This window comes from Haliaeetus albicilla, chromosome 3 (genome assembly GCF_947461875.1).
Source record: "Haliaeetus albicilla chromosome 3, bHalAlb1.1, whole genome shotgun sequence".
Lineage (NCBI taxonomy): Eukaryota > Metazoa > Chordata > Aves > Accipitriformes > Accipitridae > Haliaeetus > Haliaeetus albicilla.
This window is the reverse complement of record NC_091485.1, coordinates 29732744-29756980: the sequence shown is the minus strand read 5'-3', so window position 1 is coordinate 29756980 and position 24237 is coordinate 29732744. Positions and strand designations below refer to the sequence as shown.

The window sequence follows — 24237 nt, the reverse complement described above, 5'->3', positions numbered from 1 at the left end:
ACCGGTCACGTTTTGTGTCATTTTTTGAACACTTTGATTTATTTGAGACATCCTTAAACAGCATTGAAGCCAGCTTTTAATGTAGCAATCAGGGCAAGGTCCCTCTCAGCTGAGAGGGAAATGCGTGTATACTAACATGAAGAGTTGCACTTGCTGATTCTATGTCTTGGGAGACAGAGGTTTATAAAATAAAAATGGGATGCTGTCTCACTGAATTAAGTCAACTTCTTTGAAAAAGGGGGAGGGGCTGCTAATAGCTCTTTTGAAGACTGTTTGTTTTATATTAAAATATCTTTATTTGTTTGGGGACACCTGTAAAAAAGAAGATAATTTTTTTTTAAAAAGTGCTCTTATAGGTCCCTTGGGCTTAATAGTAAAAACTGTATGCAGTAACTATGAATCGGAGACCTCAGAGTTAAAAAGAGCTCTACCAAAAGAAATGCTAACTGTGAATTTTTACTGTGAATGTAATGCTTGCATTACTCTAATAAGATCTAGCAGGTATAACAAGCGATATGAGGCCACAAATCATTTTTATAAGGAGTTCATATGTGTCCAAGTGATTAAAGACTTCTACTTCAAACTATAACAAATTAGAACAGTTGGAGTCCAAGACAGGATATTGACTCAGGTGTTATCAAAATCTATTTTTCTAAGTTAACCTTTCATTAAGCAAAAGAAACAATGTACTTGAGCTTTCCCAAAAGAACATGTTTCCTAAATAATCATTCATCATTTTCCTGATGCCTGTCTTCTGCAGTAGGTGTAATTGGCTTCTGAATTGTTATTGAATTGTGGGACTCTTAAAATATTGTAGTGACTTAACCCACTGCTGTTTTGCAGTGTGTTTGATAAGATGTCTGTAAGCCAGTAACCTTTCTGGTCAGCATCCCGGCATCGATAGTGAACAGTTAATATGGATCACCATCTGGCAGTAGGGAGGTGGGGGCAAGTACAGCATGGAGTAGGCTCTGGTTCTCTGCGTTAGGAGTTGTTCAGTTTCAGTTTCTAGATGGCTTTGGAGTATAGTGTGACAAGCACTGCCTCTTCCACAGAGCAGGGAGCACTGATTATTCTCACCTATTAACAGAAAGTGAAAACTGGCTGGGAAGGGCAAAAGAGGGGCGAGGGGGAAGTAAAACTGCAGGAGTCATTGTTATAATGCGTAAAGCATTGTTGTTATAATGTGTAAAACGGAGAGAGAGAGCAGCCATGAAGATAAATGTGTTTGGAGAAGGAGTTATTTCAGAATGCTCCCAAGGCTAGCAGTTTAATAACTGGAGGAGACTTTGTGCTTATCAGGTAATGACAGCAGCTGGAGGTTTGGTGGTTACTGCTGCAAGTTGCTGTACTGGAACTGTCTAGTGAATAATTTCTGTTTTAAATAAAAGATGTGAGGAGGGGGCACGCAAAAAATTAAAACATGGGGGCACAGTCCCACTATGGAGATGACTGAGGAAAATGTATTGTCCTACCTTCCTTCCCCCGCTTCCTTCAGCTGGTCTCAGCTTCCTACCAGTTGCAAGGCCTTCACACCTGAAGGTTCAAAACCGAACCTGACAGAAGTCCCAAAGGAGGCAAGAGCATTGCTCCAGCGTGGGCAAAGCAGCAGGGGGGAAGTGAGCTGAAAGTGTGGGATGAAGTGGAACCCTGCTGGGACTGGAATCAGCCCTCCTGGGTGTGTTATGCAGCTGAATGAAGGCTTCTCAGGTGCTTTCTGCCTTCTGTGGCATTACCTGTTTTCCAGAATTATGAGGAGATTCTAACAGTTTGCCATAAAAATATATCATTATTTCTGCATCAGTCTGTGTTCTGGACTACCTTAATTCTGCTGCTCTGAGATCGTGCACTGCTGTCTTCTCTCCGTCATATACCAGTGATATGCCATGTCACATGCATGGGCTGGGACATGCCACTGGAAGTTCCAAGCGTCTGAAATAGCGTAGGGCTCTGCTACACCCCGCTAGTGATTTCGTAGTGGGAAGCTGGGGGTGCATGGGGCATCCTCTCAGCGGGGGTGTGAAGGAGCATAGGGGTGCCTGCAGGTGCAAATCCTGTTGGGTCAATGCTGGAAGCTTAGAGGGTAGAGGGAGCCGAGTCTGGTGTGGTGTCACCCATTCTGCCTTTTAGGAATCATTTCTGATATGTACTTTCTCCCAGGTCGTGTTGTCTTTAAGCATACTATTTGGTGTGAATGAAATCTGTTCCGAGGAGCTGCTGTCCTTGACTGATTCCCGGGGTGATGGGAGCCCTGCGAAGCGCAAAGCCCAGCGCCTGGGATGCCATAAGCCCTGCAACAAGCTGGCGGGCTAGAAAGTGGCTCTGTGGAAAAAGTCTGAGGGGTACTTGATAGACAGTAGTGGTGGTGCTGCAACGGTGGCCAACAACATACCAGGCAGAATTAGCAAGAGTGTAGCCAGCTGGTTGAGGTTGGTGATGATTCCCCACCATTTGGTGCTTGTGATGCTACAGCTGGGGTATTGCTTCCAGTTTGGGAAACGGCTTTTTTCCAATGGCACACTAATAAAAGGAAGACAGACATTGACATGTGGGAGCAAGTCCAGTATACTGAGATGGTCAGGGGGCTGTAGCAAACTACCTGTTAGGAGAGGCAGGGAGAACTGGGGTTGTCCAGCCTTGAGAGGGCTGAGGGGACCTAGTGGGAGGGTATAAAGAAGACCGACAGACTCATCTGAGGTGCCCAGTTGGAGGACAAGGGGCAACAGACATGAGTTGGAACATGATAATTCTGCTCTAATAAAAGAAAAAAAAAATTAATGAGGGTGGTTGAACACAGAAAGAGGTAGCCCAGAGAATATGTGGATTGTCCATCTTCAGAGAAACTAAAAATTTAACTGGACGTGACCCTGAGCACCCTGCTGTAAGCTGTAACTACACCTGCTTTGAGGACCACGTTGGACTAGATTACTCTAGGGGTCCTGACCAACCTGGAGGATTCTACAGACCTCACCTGATGTCCTGTGCTAAAATCCACAGCCCTATTTGTTGATGTTTTCGTAAGTTTTGTGGCCATTGATAAAGTGAAATGTTTGAGTGAACAAGACAGCAAGTTTGATTTTCGTAGGTCATTGCTACGGGGGCAAAGTAAAGTTCATTTAGCTATGTAATCTGGGAAACAAAAAATACAGATATCTGTGCATGAGTTTCTAGATTATTTTAGAGTGATTGCTACATATGGGATGAATAAGAGATATATTTGTTGCTAATGTCCTGGAACACATATTTACCCACCATGTATGCTTTACAGATGTTAACTACCATGGGGTAATGAATGAATTAACCTAACATGAGAAGAGGGGAGTTACCTTTCTTGACTTTTAGAATTTAAATTTTAAAATATACTTAGCCTGCTGAGGTGTACCAGCAGCCTTAACTTCACCATAGTAGGGTTTAATGGATAGGGATAAAGCTGTGCAGTCTTAGACTTTCAATTTCACTTTTTGCCTTTTTTTTATTACAGTTTTGGACAGCAGCTGATATCTTATATTTTTGTTCAGAGGGAAGAGTGCAGAACAGTATTTTTCTCAGAGTGCCAAACTAGAACCATGGTGTGATTTTTCTTTTGTTGCAGCACAGTGAAATTCAGCCTTATTTTGCCTATTATTATCCTGTGACTATGTTTAAAAAAAAAAAAAAAAAAAAGAGAGAATATTTTCCAAATTTTTTAACTGAGAATATTTTGTCTTTAAACATGCCTGTCAAATCTAAAACTCCATTTGCTATTTGGCTGGTTGAAATGGATGCCATTAATAAGCAGCTGCTTCGTGAGACCTTCGTTGTGAAGCTTGGCCAGTTAGTTACCTCTGTGGTTTCACATCTGACCCGCTGTTTCCTTCTACAGTGGCTTGTTTGTTTGTGAATCACCAGGGAACTGCAAGTTGGCCAAGCAGGAGCTCCCACAGCCGTAGGCTGTGACACCTCCCTCGCTCCGGCCGGTGTCCTGCAGGAAGTGAGAAAAAGCTGTAACCATACCGTCTCGAGTTAAAATATCTGACAGCGTAGCTCGCGTTGTCCAAAGAAGCCATTTGTGGGGACTTGACAATGCTAGAAACCGATATTCTTACAGAACATGGCCTCAGAAGGAGAAGGGGGGAATTGAACGGTACATGCACAGAGCCCTGTGCGTCCTCAGCCCTTATCGGCTCCACCACAGGCGGGGCTACATGGCTGCGGCTCAAAAGCAGCGCTCTGTGGCGGTTTGGAGGAGGAACCAGCAATGAGCGTCACACCGGTGTTACCAGCAAAAAACCCGAGTGCTTTCCTTTCATGTCGTGACGTTTCAAAATACGGTCTGGCCAGTGGTGTGAACTGTGAATGAGTATTACGTACCATAAATCCTAGTAGTTTCCTGGATTAGACCAGTTAGTGTTTGTTTAGATAATTCAGGGCTTGAATGACTTCCTCTCCGGAAGCCCTGAGACTGAAGTGCTAAGGCGGCACACCTCGGCTGAGCTGCCTGTGTGTTTGCTCTGAAAGGCTTGCAGAAGATAATCACAACTTCACAAATACGGGTGAGTTGCAGATCACGTCCTACAAGAGGAGGCGTTATTCACAGCACTTCTCAGTTATTAACCAATTGGAATTACAGCACTGATTTCATGCAGTGGCTGTTCTGTGATGATACCCAAGTTTGAAGCCTGGAATTTGAATGTCACACAGCTCTATGAAATCTTTAGGGGTTGCGGAGGTGAGGAAGGGATATGCAATTTTAACATACGTTTTCATTTGCAATTTTTTAGTATGTTCAGTATTTCCAAATGAAATGGTCTATAATAGGCCAGTAGTGTTTATCTGATGCACCTTCCTTTATAAATAGGTATCCACTGCTGCTGAGGAAGAGCTGGGTGGGTTCTGTTAGGTCCCTGAAAAGGGCTTTTCACGTTAAACCACTCAAATACGAAGCAGAGCAATCTTGTCTATAAAGAGTTATTCCAGTCTTAAGGAAATAACTTCAGGAACAAATGAGCCTTAGACATCTGGGTTTTGCCTTTTTTTTTTCCTTTCCAGTACAATTTCCATACTAGAAAAAGCACACACATGGCTGTGCATATGTTGTTTAATCTCTTAAATTGCAATTATGATCAAAAAATGAGGAAGGAAGTCTATGACTAGGCGAGCAAAGCAGGGGGGGGGAGATAGGCATATAGGACAGACTGATATTCTTGACTTCTCCTTCAGGGAATAGATGTCATCTGTCATTCCCCCTAGCCTGGAAGAGATTATATCAAAGGGATATGCTTCATCCATAATGATGAGATCACCTTTTCTGCTCCTCTGGGAGCTGAAGATGGTGAAAGAAGAAGTTTGCTTCCCTCGTGAGCCTGGCAAATAAGTTCTAGCAAACAGCAAAAACAAGGGGGTGGGAAAAACATACCCAAGAGAATCCAGATGTGCTCTGTCATAGCTGTATGACACAAGTGGCTATTTGAATTGCTGGGATATGAGGATTTGGCCTTTCTTTAAAAACTGGTTATGTTTGTTCTCATGCCTTCTTTGGCAGTTTCAGGTGGCTGTTTCCCCTCAAGTAAGATGCAGGAATGTGCAGAACAATAAAAAAAGGTTACTTGGTTACTTGGCCAAGCTTCAGGTTAAACACCTTGCACTTGACTACTCAGCTGTTCAAGTAAAGTTAGTTTAGTTTCTCCCAATATATAGTCTTGTAAGTTCAGTCTCAATAGATTTGATATGATTTGAAGTATTATCTTCAGCTGGGGAAAACCAAATTTTTTATTATTATCTTGCAGGTGGCTTCAGGTGAATGCAATGAAGACACCGAGGTTTACAACATTACCCTTAGTACTGGGGATGAGCTCACTTTAATGGGGCAAGCAGAAATTCTTTATGCAAAATCTTCTAAGGAGAAGTCACGACTCAACACCATCTTCAAAAAAATCGGGAAACTTAATTCAATTAGTAAGCTAGGTAGAGGCAAAATGCCCTGCCTCATCTGCATGAACCACAGGACCAACGAAAGCATCAGCCTCCCTTTCCAGTGTAAGGGCAAGTTTAGCACCCGCAGCCCGCTGGAGGTGCAGATGCAAGAAGGTGAGCACACGATTCGCAATATAGTAGAAAAAACCAGGCTGCCTGTTAACGTGACTGTGCCGAGTCCTACACCAAGAAACCCTTACGACCTGCATTTTATCCGTGAAGGGCACAGGTACAAGTTTGTCAACATTCAAACCAAGACTGTGGTGGTTTGTTGTGTGCTTCGTGGCAACAAAATTATTCCCATGCATTTTCCCTTGCACTTAACGCTTCCGAAATTTACTCTACCTGACAGTCTGGTGAAGGGGGAGCTGTGGCACGAGTCCCTCATCCAGCATTGGTTTAATATATGCCAGGAACAGTTTGACATAGATGAGTATTCCCGTGCCGTGCGAGATGTGAAAACTGACTGGAACGAAGACTGCAAGAGCCCAAAGAAGAGCCGATGCGCGGGGCACAGCCACATGCCGAACTCCCTCAGCTACGCGCGGGACGAGCTTACGCAGTCCTTCCACCGGCTTTCGGTGTGCGTCTATGGAAACAACTTGCATGGGAATAGTGAAGTGAACCTCCACGGCTGCAGGGACTTGTGTAACGAGTGGGCCCTGTTCTCTCACGATGCTCTTCAGTACCAGGAGTCTGGTGACAGTAGCAGTGATTACCTTTTTCCTGAAGTTAGTGAAGAATCGATGTTTCTACCTACAAAACCAGAACTTCCTTACGAAGAGCTGTGGTTGGACCAAGGGTCTGGAAAGGCTGGCGACCAGCCTCTCACTCGCTCACTAAGTGAGAAGAACAAATGTGACAACTACAGAGGGTCTTTCCGATCAAAGTGTGGTACCGCATCTCTTCCTGTGCCTGCGACTGTCGGAGCAACCACAAAGTCTTCAGATGTTTCCCTACCTCCACCTCCAGTGCCTCCCAAATCAGAAGCAGTAAGTCGGGGTTCTTTTTGTTGGTTTGTTTCTTTTGTAGCTGGTGAAGAGTCTGCTTGGGGATTTTTTTTTTAGGGAAGACTGAGCAGGGCAGGGCGGCACATGGCGGGCAAGGAAATGGTGAGGCTTTGTGAGATGCACAACTTCAACTAGTTTCCTACAAAGTGTAAGTCATGTCCTAAAAACCACCAGAGTATCTTTAATATAACTGATCTAATAGCTTAATCCTGATGCTTTAAGATGATATTGGGGGGTTTTGCTCCCACAAACAAGGTCTAAGAATTGCTGGGACACTTCCTTCCCTGGCTTTCCACATGATCTCTTCACATGGCTTCCATGTTTTCTCATATTTTCTGTGGCCAAAGTTTGTGGGACATGACCCCACTTGGAACTGCCTTGGATCACCTTAGTGTGTGTATCTTCAGTTAACAGGCCCCAATAATGAGAACAGCTAGAATTTTTATGGATTTGAAGTGTTTGTTAATGAGAGATTGTCTTCTCTGTTATAAGTCTATGGCAGATTTTGAAGGATATTAAGTGTCATTGACCTCAAGGAAACTTTATCAAACTAGACCTGAACTAATCGCTCTGTACTGCTTATTGAAAGCAAACATGTTTAAATAGGAACTGTGCAGAGCTGATAAATGAGCCTTCTAGAGGACTCAATTTTAAACAGAGCATGTTTCCTCTCCTAGGGTTTCTAATGAAAACTCATGGGAGAAATCACTTCTCCAAACCTGAAATGTCATGGAGACTTCAGAGGAAAAAATACAAATATGTTTCACCAACAGGAGCTTATGTGGACTGGATGGAAAATCCAACAGTTGCATGGTCTCTTGACATAGTCCTAAACATTATTTTTTTAAAAACATGAAGGAACAAAAGAAAACTTCCCTCAGGAAAGAGTGTCTAGGAATCTTTAGCAAAATTTGAATGATAGATACATATGTCATATGAATCCTGACAGATATTATAATTTAACAAACTAGTTTTGCAGGGGTTTTGCTGGAATTTAAATAAAGAAAATACTGTTCCATTTGCAAGTCCAATGATATTTTCAAGAGCATGGCTGCACAGTAAGCTGAGGCTAATCTAGGACCAAACTGCAGCAAACCATGGTGATCCCATCCTTTCCTGTTGCCATCTAACAGCCATCTGCAGTGTTGGCCGTAGCCATAGCCTTTCCATCGTGAGCCAGGTCACAGTCTGGTTGAAAGCTAAGTTGTACTTATTTGTGCTGGGTTAGCCTGCAGCGGATTGCCGTGGGGATCCCCCTGGCTAGGCTGTGCAGCTGCTGGGGAGGTGCAGCGAGGAGAGGGGAGGAGAACGCCAGCGCAGGCATGAAATGCACAACTGCAGCCCTTTGACTGTATCGCCAAAACTTCCCCAAAGAGCAGTCACAGCAGCTTCAGCAAAGACAGGAAAGTCAAGACATTATGTCTTCTTAGCAAAGAGTGTTTACCTGTAACGTCTAAGTGCAGGAACCTGAGAGCGCTTCCTTGCCTCCAAGGTCAGGTATGCACCAATGCTTTGTCCAGACTCTTTTGGACAAGTGCCCAGCAGTACCATATCCGGATGAGGTTCCCTGGCAGCCTACGCTGATGTAAACCAACATGGGGCTGGTCCTACCCTCCTCTTCCTCCTCCTCTTCCTCCTCCTCTTCCTCCTCCTCTTCCTCCTCCTCTTCCTCCTCCTCTTCCTCCTCCTCTTCCTCCTCCTCTTCCTCCTCCTCTTCCTCCTCCTCTTCCTCCTCCTCTTCCTCCTCCTTTCCCAGCCACATGGTCCTGGCTCCTCTTTTGTGCTGGCTCTGGCACTCCTGCGCCTGGGCAGGCAACCAGGTCTGGATCTGGAAAATGATTAGTTTCCTGCTGATTTCTGTGAGCTGAACTGCTTCACTACGGGGTCAAAGGACTGCCGGAGCCAGCGCCGGGGAGCGGGCGAGGGGGCAGTGGGGGAGGAAGGCTGCCTCCACAGCAGGGTGAGGGCAGCCCTCCCTGGCTGGGGGTGCCCGCCCCCCAGGTCATGCCTGGGGAGTGGGCGATGGGATGCTGGGAGAGCCTGCTGTGATGCACAGCATCGGTGTGGACCCTCACACTTGGGGAAACCTTGTGGCATAGCAGCTCCCTTCTGGGGGGAGCAGGGTGGCGTTTGGGGTAGATATGTATGTTCCCTTTTAAGGTTGTTTTGAAAAGTGTACGATGTGTGTCCTACATTACTGAGGTAATGTGGGAGAGCTGTCAGCAATTTTGGTATTGCTTTCTAGCCATGTAGGAGAAATAATTTCTGCTAAAGGTATTAGCCTGCATTTAGAGGTGGGCAGGGGGTGTAACCCCATAAAAAATAAAATAAAAACCCTACATCTCCATAGATGATAAAAATTTAAACTCAGTTTTGTGGCGTCCTGGAACAGCTTTGGAATGAGTATTGGTGACCTACTGAATTCATCAGTGGGCTGGGGCCGAGGAGATGTTTGCATGGTTTCCATGTAGGGTATTTATAGAATAAAGTAGATCTCTGAGGCTGCTGATGAACATGCGGTTTAGTCATCACTCTCTCTAGAATGATACTCCATAGTGTTTCTGTATAAAGGTTGGCTGGCAGTTGTATTTTTTCATGCACTAAATTTAAAATGTGTGTACAGGAGCTGTTTGCAGGAGAGAAAAGGACATTTGGGTATTTCAGAAGCTGTTCTGGTTTTCTTCTCTCTGGCAGGATGAAGCATTCTGATACATCATGTGTATTTTCTAAATACCTTTCAGAAAATCAAAGTAGCATGAAGGCAGAAGGGGAGGGGGAAAAAAATTATCTCTGAATTAAGGCCTGTAAATTAGAAATTGCTTCAGTCCCCAAACGCTAATTTGCATAAAATCAGAGGCTGTTTTCCTGATTGATTTAAAGCACATCCCCGATGGAGTGTGCTGGAAGTTCAGGCTCCCATCAGCAAGGAGCGTTGAACGGCTTTGTGTTACGCTGGCGGTCATGCCGGCGACGGGGTGGGTTTTATCCAGGCGGCCTCGGAAGTGGTCACCGCGACCCCCAGATTCAGGAGCGATACCCCAGGGCCCAGGGGGTGCTGGCGGGGCTTGGGCTGGCACCAAGGAGAAGGAGCAGAGGTCTTAAAATCCACCTCATGCCGTCAGAAAGGGGTCACCATCCCCGGGTCACGGGAAGTGGTGTTAGAGCATGGGAGGGCTCGGACGGTGACAAATAAAAGTCCCAGGACATGCAGCGCAAGTGCACTTTATGTGTATCTGGCAGCCACGCGGCATCTAGTGCTTCTGGGCAAAAGAGTGTTTCCTAGTAATAGCAGCAGCCATTGAGGTGATCGTCATGTCGTGCCGTGGCTGTTCCCCTCCTCTTCTGCATTTATTTCATTGCTCTTTGCTTGGGCCTAGTGAGGGGTAGCTCTCCTCTGAAGTTTCCCCTTGCTCTTGTCAATTTAACCTGCAAAAATCTCTCCTTTTTATTCCTCTGCTGGGTTTCCTGAGGGCTGTGTCTGGCAGCTGTAATCGCGGTCTTGTGACAGGGACCAAATGGGACTGCAAACCGGTATTATTTACGGCCTTGTTCTGATGTGCAATCTAGGTCAGCAAGGGAGCTTGGCATAGTTTGTTATGCCAGCACCTTTGAATGCCGGCAGTCTTCCCAGGAAAGAATCCCTTTAACCCCTTGACCATCTGCTGTGCTCCAAGAGCTCCCCTGAATGGTCTCTCTAACCCCATGGGTATGTATTCAATAGCATGCAGTATTAACTTTGCCTAGTCTGACTTGGGGGGGGGGGGGGAAGTGAAGTCCTTAGGCATCATTGGGGCACAGCACTAAAATGGTTGAAGAGTTTTATGCCCGAGTTCAATAACAAACATGAATAAAATTGATTCTTTTTTTTTTTCTTGAAAGAGCAAGTAAGAACCCTTAGAACAAGATTTATTTCAGTGTTTTATGCTGTTGGGCATTTCCTGTAATTTTGACTTGTTTTGAATTAGGGAAAAAATGTACTACAATGTCCTAGTCCCCAATTTTCCATTTCACAAAAGTACTAAATGGGTTGTTGCATTTTGAAAGCACTGAAGTGGATTGCAAAAGGTTCCACATTTATTTTGTTTTTAAATAAATTAAGTCACTTTAATTGCTAATTATGTGTTGCAGAACTGCTAAGATAACTTCTAGTTCTGCAGTGGTGTTAAATTTAAAAATAAACTATAACTTTCAAACACAAAGAGAATTTCCTTTTTCTGGTGCATCTAAGACTGTTTCAGACAAGGAGAACATAGAGGTCTCATCCTGCCCGGAGGGAGGTGCTTAGTCCTTAAAAATCCTGCCTGGCAGCCTAATTCTCAGTACCCTTGCTCACCTCTAGCCCTGCTAAATGAAATTGCTCGCCCAAATATGGACTGATGAGATTAAGGTCTTAATTCCATCATTTTTTCTATGGAGATGGATCCTGATATTTTGCTTCTACCTAGGCAGACCAAACTAAATTTCAGATAAGCAGTGCTACAGTCATGTGTTTTAAGCTGCAAAGTTGGTTGGCTACAAAAAGTAGACCTATTGGCTGGGTGTGTTATTTGAACAGGCTCTTCTGCCCACACCTTTCAACTTGTAAGTTTTGTAGTTATTCTTATCCTGGGCTGCTTTGGCAGCTACAGGAGGACTGAAGCTCCAGGTTTGAATCCCAGCATCTGGTAAATATGAGATGCATGTACTATTCCTGGAGGAGGAAGGCTGGGAATTATCTTAGAGCTGCATGACTGAGTATCACTGGTGAAGTAAGTCAGGAAACATCAAAGTCTGTTGAGATCTCTTCATTACGTAAGCTTGGTTTATTACATCTAAATAAACAACACTAATGAAGTTTAAGCCTAATGAATTGCTCCTTACAAAATGTAAAATATCTGGAACAGCCTGTCTGATTTTATATGTTACTGGAAGGTTCTTTTACATCATTTCATTACTGCTACTCTCTGAATGAGTAGATATCAAACTACTGAAAAGCACCCTAAAAAAGATTGCTAGTAGCTCTACTGGTAGCAAGGCGTTCTTTTGGACTTCTTTGTGACCGCCACGTACTGTTGCAAATGTATATACTTAGCATCATTTTTCTCTTCTCCTCCCTTTTTTAATTATTTCCTTTCACAGAATAAGGCAGAACCAGATGTGTTTCATCTGGTTGAGAGTGCTGTTGCCCAGCTTTTCTCACTGCTTACTTAGATGTTCTTCTTTTGTGCAGGTAAAAGAGGAATGCAGGCTCCTGAATGCTCCCCCTGTCCCACCACGGAGCTCAAAGCCGTCGTCCACCAGCCCTTCCATCCCTCCTCGTACAGTCAAACCTGCACGACAGCAGACCCGCTCTCCTAGTCCTACACTGTCCTACTACTCTTCAGGACTGCACAACATGTATGTGTTTCAGCTGTGAGAGCCCCGTGCTAGCACTTTTTGAGAAAGTTAAATTTAGCAGTGTTCTTTTTTCAGGGTGCTTGTTTATAAAGGCATGGTGCTGTGTCAGAGTTGCTGACTTTTTGTGAAATGGGCTAACCCGTTAAGTTATTTTTAAAGATTCAAGAGGAAGCAAAGCTCCAGCAGAAACTATGTTTTACTAGATAGGACGTAGCAACTTATATTAAATACATGCACATATTGCTATAGGTAATCTCACTGTAAGGTGGCACCAGCTGTCTAAACGGAAAATCCCATACAGTTCTGTATAATTCTTGAAAGGCTTAAATCTTCAAACCAGAACATCTCCAAGCTAGTGTTCAGGTGGGATTTCAGTGCTACATGCATGCAGTGCAGCCAGCTCTGATAAGCGGGGGCACAAAAGGGGCCTGGTAATCCAGAAATGTGTTGTGCCAACTATATGGGAACCTATGGGGTGGGCATGATGGAGAACAGAGAGGCCAGCAGACACCACTTAGTGCAAAGTGAGGTGTAACAGAAGGGGGCCAGACAGCTTCCAGATCAAACCCACTTCAGCACAAACCTAACCCACAAACTGGAAAATTCACTCAGGCTAGTCAAAAGTTGACAGGAAATTTTGAATTAAGTGGCTGCATACCTTTTTCTAGCAATGTAGTGTTCTTCCTTTGGCTTTAGAAAGTGCATACACCTTTTGAAGTCTCCCCTCCTTTTTGCCTTGAATGTCTTGTTGCCATTATTTTTGGTATCTTTTCAATGACAAGATACTACCTGTCTGGATATTACAAATTGATCTGAAACACCACTGAAATTGTTTCAGCCTAGATGCAACGGGTATAGTAACTTACGCTGGAATTGCCTTTCTAAGCTATACTGCACATTTGCAGCTTAGTGTAGTGTATCTGGCAATGATCATTCTAGATCAAGGCTGCTCATTAGTTTTTATGAAAGCCTGTTGGGTAGTTCTGTCAAGGTCTATTCCACAGGAGGCTGAGCACAAGACTTCCCAGCATTCAGGGCCCACCAAATGCTGCTTTCTCTCTTTGTAGCCAAGAATACATCTGCCTCCCAAGAAACCAGGAAAACAGTGAGAAGTGAAGTTTCTCAGGAATGCAAGTGGTATTATTTGACTTGAACTTCATGATATTTGCATGAAATTCATCTCCATCTTGGGTCCAGACCAGATATCTCCATTTTGGTAGAATTGACCTAGTGCTGCAGAGGAAGCTGCTAGAGGATTGGCAACGTGTGGAGTAACCGGATTGCTGGTGAAGTTGCTTTTCAAGTCTTGCCATTTTTATCAATGATCCTATTTTCTGGATCGTGAAGGGTTGCAGCCAATATTTTAAACATAAACAAAACCAACATGATTTGTCCTTATCTGCCTATGAAAATGCCTGATGCCTGACTTCAGCTGTATGGTTTCTCTTGCATCCTTTGGCACTGAGTCTCAATGAGTTAATTTTGGTGAAGGACGAATATGAAGCACTTTAAAAATGTTACTTTATCAGTTTTCAGTAGTTCCATTAATCTTTTAAATCATTAAATGTTCCCATTTCTAATACTGAATTAGAGAACAGAAACAGGATCAATCCATTTAATTCCTCTGTACAGTTAGTTGTTTACAATGCCTCACTGACTGTCTTCTCTGAATTGAGCAGCCTGATGGCTTGGTTTGTGAAAAATGCTTTGCATTGTGTACTTTATGCCAGTTGGTCTTTAAGCAGCCAGAAATGACCAGTTGACAGTGTATCCTTGGTGAGGGGGAGAAAAAAAAAACCATCTCTGCTATTGTAAACATCCAACTGCTTAACTGGCAGACTTGTATTAGTGACATAAACAGGAAAAAAGAAAAGTTTGGAGGGCATGGAGTGGAGACCAAGAGATGGTTAGACAGAGGGAAACTGCATCTGTTGGGGCTGAGTTTTGTAACTAATTTTCCAGTGATATAGATTAGAGCTGCTTTTATGCATCTGTGCTTTGTGTTTGAGCTGGGCAAGTCCAGGTTGGCTTCCTCTCTGACTCACTGTAAGCACACGGGGAACGAATTTTATGTCAAGCCATTCAAAACTATGCTGGTTTTTTGAAAGCTGCTGCCTTCTTCAAGCAGTTTTCACTGCGTAGTCACAGAATGACTACCGAGTTTCTTTCTTGAGTAGTTAGTTTCCAGGAGAGAGAGGTGAGTAATTAAAACAATTTTTTCAACTGTTAGTTTCCGTCAGTTGTGTTAAGTAAGGATTTTATAAACCTGCTAATTGTTTTTCCAGTGTTCTGGCTTAATTGGCCAGAATTCCAAAGATCAACCCAATCTTTCAAACTTTCTTTTAGAAAGTGGCATAAAAGTGGCAACATTTGCTTTTGATAACACATTGCATGGTTTTGTTGGCATCTCTGTCTCTCGGGAACATCTGGATATAAACCATCGGTTCCCTCGGACAGGCTGAGCTTAGTTTACCACCTGGAAGTAGGTCAGGGTAACTTTCTTTCTTTAGGTGCCTTTGAAAAGCAAGTGGTTTTCATCATAGCTTTTTAAGGAAATGGACACGCAAACAAGTTACTGTGGGGTAAGCTTAAGCCTCATACTTCAACACGTACAGCTAGGTCTGCTTACCCTTCCAGGTAAAACTCTTCCTTTGGCAGTAAGCAGTAACTTATTCTGTGTTATTGTACTGTGCACTGGTGCATTTTTTGCACCAGTGACCAGTGGGGAAAGATCCTGTGCACATGCAAGTGCCATAACAAATGAAAATGCTGGCTCCAAAAGGGCTTTTGGTCATCTCTTATGTCAGTCAAGCTTGGATGCAGTGGTGACCTGCCCCCGTTACGAGCTTTTGCATACCATGACACATCTGTGTTACATAAATATAAAATACAGGATTAGAACATCTTCTAGTATATGTGAGGCTGTTCCTCTTCCAAGGTGGTGTCCCTCAGGAATTCGACAGTGGAAAAACTGAGTATTCGGGAGATGACACAGAACTGAATTGAGACATCTACTTTTTTACAAGCTTGAAAAAACAAGATGTGAGGCTTTTGGGTATATCAGCATCTTGTCAGGCTTGCAGAAGGAGTAAAAGAACTGTCAATGCATTATTCAAATGTGTTGTTAATTCAAATCTGAAAAGTTCTGCTGGAGGAAAGAAGATTCTTTCCTTGTGACAGCTACCCTCTGACTCTGTCAAATGATTTATGAATTTATTCAGATGCCAAATTTTTTTGTTCTAACGACATCCTTTCTGCTTTGTTCCTTAAGCAATGTCACAGAGAGCGACAACACCAGCCCAACTGAGAGCACACCTGTTTCCTGCTACCCTTGTAACATGATGAAAACCGAATCCAAAGAGCCTGAGAGCACGATGCCTTTGGGAAGCCCCTCAACTGAAGCTCTGCCTTCGAGGTTATCTTGGCCAAACCATTTTTCAGGAACTGCTGAAAGCCTGAATAGGAGTGATTTCCTGCTCGATCCAAGCAGGAGCTACAGTTACCCCAGACAGAAGACTCCAGGTACGCCAAAGAGAAACTGTCCAGCACCTTTGACTTTTGACTTCGATGGGTGCGAGCTCCCAGTGGGGTGCTCCCCGCTGACCCCAGCAGAGTTCACAAACACCATCTCTAGCTGTCCAAAGTCGGCAAGTTACTCTCTAGACTGCACTGATGAGAAAACTCTGGGAGTCAGCAACGCAAAGCAGAGCCATTCGTGTCCTGCCTTACCTCCTCGGGCACCAAAGTCAAGTGAAGAGAAAACAGTCACAGACACGTGTCCCTTGCCACTGAAAATAGATGGTGCTGAGGAGGAGTCGAAAACTGGTTCTCCAGACCTCTTGGAAGATCAGTATCTTGTTAAAAAGGGCATGCAGGATACGTTCTCTTTGTCTTATCCCTTCTCGTCTCCCCTCCACCTCCAGTTAGCACCAAGATCTTGTGGGGATGGCTCTCCCTGGCAGCCACCCACAGACCTTTCTGGACTTTCCATAGAGGAAGTATCTAAATCGCTGAGGTTTATTGGTCTGTCAGAAGATGTCATATCGTTTTTTGTTACAGAGAAGATTGATGGCAATTTACTGGTTCAGCTTACGGAAGAAATCCTGTCAGAAGACTTTAAGCTAAGCAAATTGCAGGTTAAGAAAATACTACAGTTCATTAATGGCTGGCGGCCCAAGATGTGATGCCGACTAGTTAGTAGTGAAACTGTATGAGATGTGCTCAATGCACTTCAGCTAATACATCACTTCCTGTTTTTTGCACTAAAAGCCCTTCCTGTAAATAGTAGTAGAAAAATTCTTACTATGCAGATAAACGTTTTTGAGTGGTGAACAGATTTTTTTTTTTTATGTCAATAATAAAACAGAGAATCTGCAGAGGCGTGCCTTGTGCATCCCTGAACGTTCAACAGCTGCTAAAAACTGGACACTAAGGGAACTTTTACTCCGTAGTCTCTTAAGACTTAGTTGTATTTATTACTGAACAATTTGATGCTGAAAGACACACACCGATCCAGTTTACAGTTTTGTGTTAACTGCAAAAAAAATGTATTTCTTACAGGATTATTTCTGTTCAAATAATATTTGGCAACATGCTGCGACCTTCTTCCATTTCTGTTAACAAAAAGCATGTTTGGATATACAAAAACATTGTTTTGACACTACATCTGAAAATGTTAAGAATTGCTGTGAAGTGCCACTAATACACTATTCTTGCAGCATATTTTTATTAACAGTATCTTCCTGACTACCTGTAGTGTGGATACGTTTTCCATGTTACTTTGAGCAAAAAGAGTTAAATGTTTTTAAAACAAGAGTCTTGCTTAGCTCACTGCCCAGAGGGGAGGGAGAAGGGGGATTTTCCTACTGAGCCACTCTGCCCTGACCAATTAAAAGCTTATGACCTGTAGATTTCAAAAGTTGCTTTTGTAGTCAGATGGCTGGAGTAAGGAGCATGACTTCTGGTCATGCAGCTTTTTCATGGGAAAGACAGCTCAGTGCACAGACTCCTCTCGGCAGATCCTGCCTGCCACAGTAGCCTGCTAACACACAGCCCTTGCAATAGCCTTGCTCTGGCGAAAGGCAACCCTTTATGTTTCCTCTGCTGCTGTTACGATCATCTGAAAATGCACTCGATGTGCTATCCTATTCCTGCGGTCGGATCTGTGTGGGAAGGCGACAGTACTCCTATAGGATGCCTTTGAAATAAAGCATTAGCGAGGGAGGGAACAGAAACAGCACATGGCACGCTGGTAAGAAGGGGCCAAGTGAGGGTTTGGGCCATGCCACGGGAAATGCTTGTGATGTTTTAAGTTCACCTGTCTTGTTTGCAGTGGGCTAGGAGGATGTGGGTGTCAAAGTGGGAGGGACTGTAGCATCATAAGATGTGTTAATTCAGTTGCCCAGCTGCAAAAGTCACTACAATAGATGTCACACGGAAGTAGCAGTCAAAAGGGAGCACAGAGATGGGAAGGGGGCATTCGTCTGCCCCTGGAGACCTTTCAAATTTAACTGCTCAGAAGGCTAGAAATAGGATTAACTTTTGCTAGTCTGTTGCTGATTTCTTGTAGTTGGCAGAGCTCTCCGAAATGGGTCTAAATAACCCCAGGATCCCCTACCTTTGTAGTACTGAATGCAAGGATTTGTGGAGGTCCTCAAGAAGCAGTCTGCGGTGTCCATCCTCAACAAGCGTGCGTGCCCACGATCCTCAGGTAGTCAGAGCCAGGGATGCTGGAGCAGCTTCACCTTCGCCTGCTGCTGAGCAGAGCCCTGGCCAGGGTGACACCATCACCTGCCTTTCTTACCTTTCTGAAGTACAAAAAATGTCTCTTTCTCTGTTGTAGGGCATGTAGCGGGAGCATCAAGAGAAAATACAAAATGGGACGCTGATTTTGCCTGTTTTCTCAACCATATTGACTCATTTAAAATAATTTATTTGCAAATAGAGTGTTCTGTTGCCTGGGCAAATTTCATGTCATGTCTCCATGCCAAAGCCAAGATGCATCATTTGTCTTGCAATAATGCAAACCACCAGTTCCCAACCAGAGAGCAAAGCCCAATTGATGTGGGTACTAGAAAGCAGGGAGCCAAAAAATATCCCAATAGAAAAAACCCAAGACTTCATAATCCTACTCTTTTTCTTAATGTATTGACTTTTAGCAACAGATCAATAGCTTCCTCCGGATGCTTTTTAATTAGCGTCCTAAAATATTTTAGCTGCAAGTAAGACTAAATCAAATTCAAGTACTGTTCAGATATGTATGTGTGTTAGTAGGCATGTGCAAATTGAAATCAATTGCATTTTAACCCTCACTATGTCAAATGAGTATTCAAATTGGAAAGGGACAAGTTTTAAATGTCAGATACTTCTCTTTGTTTTGCTTGGCTTGTTAATTCCAGGTAAAAAAAAAGTAAAATATCTCTCTCTCTCTCTCCCCCCCACCCCCTCCCTCTCCCCATCCCCACCCCCCCTCAAAAAGAGGAGATTGCAGTCTTGGTAATATTAATATTAAATATTGCTAATGCCTCCAAGATATTAACATCCCTGAGAAAATAGTGTTCTTCAGCTAAGGAAGGAGACCTATTCTGTTATCTCTGCTTACCTGCTTGGAATGGTTTTTCTTGCAAGCAGCCTGGTGGAATTTGCATTCGTGAGTGTGCTGCATTAGCATCACATATGCATAGACCAAAATACAGCTGGCCTGTTGGAAGGCCGAGAAATGTGCAATGATGTCAGAAGCAGAGCCTGTGTGCAAAAGTACAGCTAAAACCTCTAACTGCAAACTTGCTATTGATGTCCTTCCAGTTGTTTTGTTCTGGCCTGGCACTACCTACTTATTTTTATGCATAATATGTTAGCATTTGACCTTTTCTTTTGCCCTTAGCCGCCCATCACCTTAATTTTCCAAGCCCTTTTTAGTGATTTAGGTGTTCCTAACCTTTGTGTTGTGTGAATTATATGACTGCAGCATTGAGCTACCTGCTGTGATGCCCAGGCTGGACTGAAGCGTCTGCTCTGGTAAAATCAGGAGAGTGTTGAGGAAACCAGGCAGCTGGAGTGTGGTGGCTTGGCCTCTCCACCGCTGTGTAGGTAGCCAAGCTATGGCAGCGCTGATGCCCATGGGATCTAATTGACTTGCTTTCCTCTTGAGCTTCGCTGCTGTGGTGTTAGGGGGTCAGGACTGTCCTTGGCGCTGTAGAAGGTAGTGTGAACAGGGCAGACCGATGTGAATGCGTTGGTCTCACGGGAAGTCCCTGGCAATAAAGGGATGGTGGCACCTTTGAAATGGGGCAGGAGCAGAGGAGAGCTTCAGGCCTTAGTAGAGAACCACACAGACTCTTTAGAAGGATGGGGGTGTAAGACCTGGAGACTTAAATCTGTAAAAGGTTACAAAATGCTGCACTGCTGATGGTACTTTGAGATGGAGGGTTGCTTTAATGTTCCCACTGTGGTTAGGAAGTGTGCGAAAGCTCTGGGGAACATCCCTGTGATACAAACTTTTTACCAGCTGCTGAGAATAGGAGGAGATAGCACTCAGTGTTTGCTAGGACTTGCAAACCGTACTAGCAAACTGAGCAGTGCCGAGGCACGGGTGCTGTCTCGTGGGAGTCGCGTGCTGCTGAACTGTTGGTGTGGGCTCTTGCCTGGTTTGGTGCAACCCAACCAGCCTGTGCAATGGGTGATCCCACACAACTCCCAAGCACAGCTCGGAGGTTAGCAATGGGGGAAACCAGCCTGGTTTGGGGGGTTAATGGAGTTCAACCGTGTTGATGCGAGCTGTGTTGCTTGTCCTTGGGGTCTGAGAGAGGGCTCTGGCCCGTTTTGTCTACTAGCAGAGATGTACCCATTGAGTTCAGACAGCACATGTCGGGCCTAAAATCTCGTACTTTTTGGAGGCAGTCTACTAAAATAGGCCACTCCTAACCCTGGATTTCTTTCCTCAGATTAAGTAAATGTAAGGCCTCTGGTGCTTATTTAGTTATCAGTGTCTCAAGTTGTGTGTTATCCTTGGGTTTTTTGTTTGTCCGGGGCATTTGGTAGCATAAAATCTGGCATGTCATTCTGTATGGAGCTGTCTTGTTGTCCTGCACCAGGAAACGCATCCTTTCTATGCAACAGTTGCGTGGTGGCACAAGGACTGAGGCTGCCTTCAGCAGTGAAAGCTTTCATGGGGGCTTTTCTGGAGGTGGGCACAGAATTGGCCGGGGGCAGGGTGGGGAGGAAACTTGACGGAAAATGCTGGTTTACTTTAAATGCTCATTGTGCCTAGGATTAAGATTCCTCGTATTGCTGCCTGGCTGGCTAACCAAAGCTGTATTGAAATCAACTCAAAGCGCATATTTGCGTTCTTATTCTTGCCGTATTGTAAAAATTGCCTACAGCTAGAAGCTTAGAGACAGAAAACATTTGGTCCATCCAAAATTAAAAGGAAAATGTATTTTGAAGTGTTCTTTGCAGCTAGAAGCAAGAGTTTGAAGTAACTGCGTATTACACAGGGTTTTTTCCCATACAGCAGTTTCATTTGCCACTTTAATGGACTTTATTCCGCAACAACAGCTTCAAGAGAAACAGCGTAAGTAGCAATGCTGTCTAAAAACCCACTGTGCTTCAAATCTGTCTATAAATACTTGAAATGTTTTCTCCTATGTTTTCTTCTTGAATCAACTCCTTGATTGTCTCCCCACTAAATAAAGTGTGCTGGCACCAGCTACTTGTGTGCTGCCCAGTGGGGTGCCTGCCTGCAACGGAGGTCAGCAAAGTCCTGCCTGCGGGCCAGGCAGGGGGTACACCATGCTACTTAAAAGCCGAACACCAGCCCTGTGTGAAAGGACTAGGGCTTAGCCCAGCTCTCCTGGGCTCCTCTTTTTGATGCTCTGAAATTGCAGCGTTCCTGTGTACAAGCTAGAAAGTAGGAATGAAATCTTAATCAAAGTGAGGGATCGTCCTTTTCATTTGTGGTGTTAGGGACAGCAGGGCAGTAGGGAAATGCAGGCCCCTTGTTAAGACCTAGCAATAAATGACTCTTCACTTGTTATGTCTTAAACTCCTAGTAGCCCAGGAGTTGTTCAGACTTTACCATTTCTGCGCGTGATAACCAAATTTTCAGCGTGAAAATCTGCAGAGTGATTCTCTTGACTTGGACAATCTTCTGAATTATAGTAAAAATATCTGTTAGTTCTTAGCTCTTTAGATTCACTTTGGATAGGTCAAAAAATAACACTTGGGAAAAAAAAGCGAAAGCCCTGAAACTTTGGCTTAGTACATTTCCGTTATAACGAAGCATGGTTTTTGTGGAATTCTGTGCTGTTTGGGGCTTTTGTGTAAAAGGCTGAAGGCAGATTATTATTTAAACCAGGTGCAAATAAATATCCCTGTAATGTATATGAACAAATTTAAACTGCATATTGTAAGTATATAAACTGTATATTAAAGACACTATTTTCATGATATTTTCAATGTGTACAGAATTTGATGTACTAAATCGATTGGGTGGCGTGTGTTACATAAAATGGTTGGTTTTCATTTAGCAATTTCACTGACTTACCCTCTTGCTCATCTCAGTATAATTCAGAAATAAGCACTTCTCAAATAGTAAATTCACAAAGTAAGATTGGGATAATTGAGAGGAGCAATCAGGCTTTTGCATTTAACCTCTCAAGACACATTACTTTTCCCCATCTTCTAATTTCACTTGATCCCCTTCAGCAAGAGTATCGAGCAGTGTGTTCCCCAAAGAATTTGTTGCCAGACAGCTTTCCTGTCTCCAGCAGACATTCACCTAAAACATTATTTTCCCAAGGCCTCAGCCTGTTATCTTTGTTTTAGAGAAATGTAGTCAATTATAATTCAGATACGCTTTTAAGTGTAGGACCATGTGCGAGTATTTCTGCTTTGCAAAAAGTCTCTGAAGCATTTATTGAGTGGGGAGAAAAACAACGTTGTGCTCTAGGTTGCCAGTTCACGTTTCCTGTGATGTTGGCAACAAGGGGAAATGTCAGCTCTACAGCCATCCGCATGTCATGCAGATAAGATGCTGTTGTGCCAAATTCCCCTTGGGCTGAAGCTTCGTTCACTGACGCTAGGCCAAAAGAAAGTTTACTCCAGCACAACAGTAGTTGTGGAGGGTTTTATGGAGGGGCTCATTAATACATGTTCATGAGAAGTAAAGCAGGGCAGAATCTGCCACAGTGGTTGCCATTGCATTTGAGACAGATGGGGTTTGCTTTCCTCCAACCCTCACATCCAGGTGAAGGGAGAAGCATGTCTGGAGGCAGGATGTGCACGGCTGGGGGTGAGGGGGGGGACGGGACGGGACGTGACAGAGAGAAGCAGAACTGCTTTCTCAAGATAAAAATCTCATTTACCATGAGCAGGGCTGTCTGGGGCACATCTCTGCTCCACTCTCCAAAGAGGGGGAAAGGAAAATATTTAATTTTTTGAATGCTCCAGTTGGTTGGCTCCAGGCTGGGCAAAAGGGACTGTGGGAAAGCATCTGATGCGTGAAGGGGAGGGGAAGGGAAGGGCTGTAGCCCAAGTCAAAATGTGGCCATGTCCCTATCGGGAAAGTGCTGCTCTAAGGCAGGTATTTTCTGTTTATGTGTATTATAGTAGTCATCAAGCCTGACATAAATCTCCTGTCTGACTCCAGTCACCATGGCTACCTATAAAAAAGAAAGAAAAATACAGGCAGGGGAAGGACCTGAAAATGCAGCTCTCTTCTCTTCAGGATGTGCAAGCTTAAGGTTCATGGATGTGCCACTCCTCTTGGTACAATACTTCGCTAATTAGAGCTCCACTAGATCTGTTAAGTCTGCATGTACCCTGTTCTCCCTCTCACTGGGGCTCCTGTCCTTGAGTCAGGTTGCTAGGGGTTTCAGGATATTGAGAGAGCCTGACGTGCTGTCTCGTGACGCCGGTGACTAATCACTGAAGTCCTTCGTTGCAGTAGACTGTGCTAGCTCGGGTCGTCGCTACCTTGGGGCACTCTACACCACGCTCTGTTGCCCAGCTATAAACATGCTTTATGTCACCAGGTACACGCGTCATACGCAGCCACTTTCTCCTGTGCACGGGGTGACCAAACGCTGCAAACCTGGGTGAAGCTCTCCTTTTGTTCCATGCCATCAGCAGATGATGGGATTTGCCATTGTAAAGTGAACAGAAAATCTGGGCTGCTTGGGCGGTTGCCCCAGGTGATTTTGCCCAGGCCCTCGGTGCTGCTGGATCATCTCCCTAGCAGCCTTGCTCCCACGGCAGCATGATTTTTAGGGGTTCCCTTGGCACCCCTTGCTAACTACTGCCTCTGCCCCATGGGCGGCTGTGGGAATGGCAGCTCTGGTGGTTGCGCAAAGACTCAAGATTAATCATATTCTGTATATAGGGGTTCGGTTTTTTCCCTTCTCTTGTCTGTGGCTGTCATACCCAGTGAAGATCAATTTTTGTTGAAAGTTGACAGTATTTATATTTTTATTCAGTTGCCTGGATCCAGCATTTCTCCTTTCCGAGGATAAAGCATTGCTATTCATCTTCACTCAGCACAATGCAGAACTGACGTGAAGAGGGGCTTTGAGAAGGAGGTGTCTTCTCCCCATTCTCGCCATCAGATTCCAAAGGTGGAAAGCTCAAGATGGGTAACCAGGCCGCCACAATGTGAGCATAGAAATATGACCTAAAACTTTATTTATTGTTCAATGAGACCTCAAAATGCCCTTGACTCCTGGGCAGGACAAAAGGAATCTGGTGCCAAACATGCTTGGATTAAATGAAAACCATTCCTCACAGGGAGTTGGGAGTAGGAGGAAGAAGAATAAAAGGAAAAAAAAAAAAAACGGGGGGGAAGGAGGAAACATTTAAGATGCCAAGTCTAAGGAGCTGGCAACGAAGCGGAGGGACGTGTCCT

The 24237-nt window shown here is 44.2% G+C and overlaps 1 protein-coding gene across 2 annotated transcripts in view; it reads left to right on the top strand.

Annotated features, from left to right (window-relative positions):
* GAREM1 (GRB2 associated regulator of MAPK1 subtype 1) overlaps positions 1–18748 on the top strand; it is a 101956-nt gene extending 83208 nt beyond the window's left edge. Inside the window, exons 2-4 of one of the 2 annotated variants that reach the window (XM_069779242.1) lie at positions 5766–6944; positions 12172–12338; positions 15610–18748. In XM_069779242.1, coding sequence (XP_069635343.1) covers positions 5766–6944; positions 12172–12338; positions 15610–16522 — 2259 coding nt within the window. In that variant the 3' untranslated portion in view covers positions 16523–18748. The remainder of the gene's footprint in view (positions 1–5765; positions 6945–12171; positions 12339–15609) is intronic. The other variant, XM_069779241.1, reaches the window with a different exon arrangement.
* The last annotated feature ends 5489 nt before the right edge of the window (positions 18749–24237 follow it).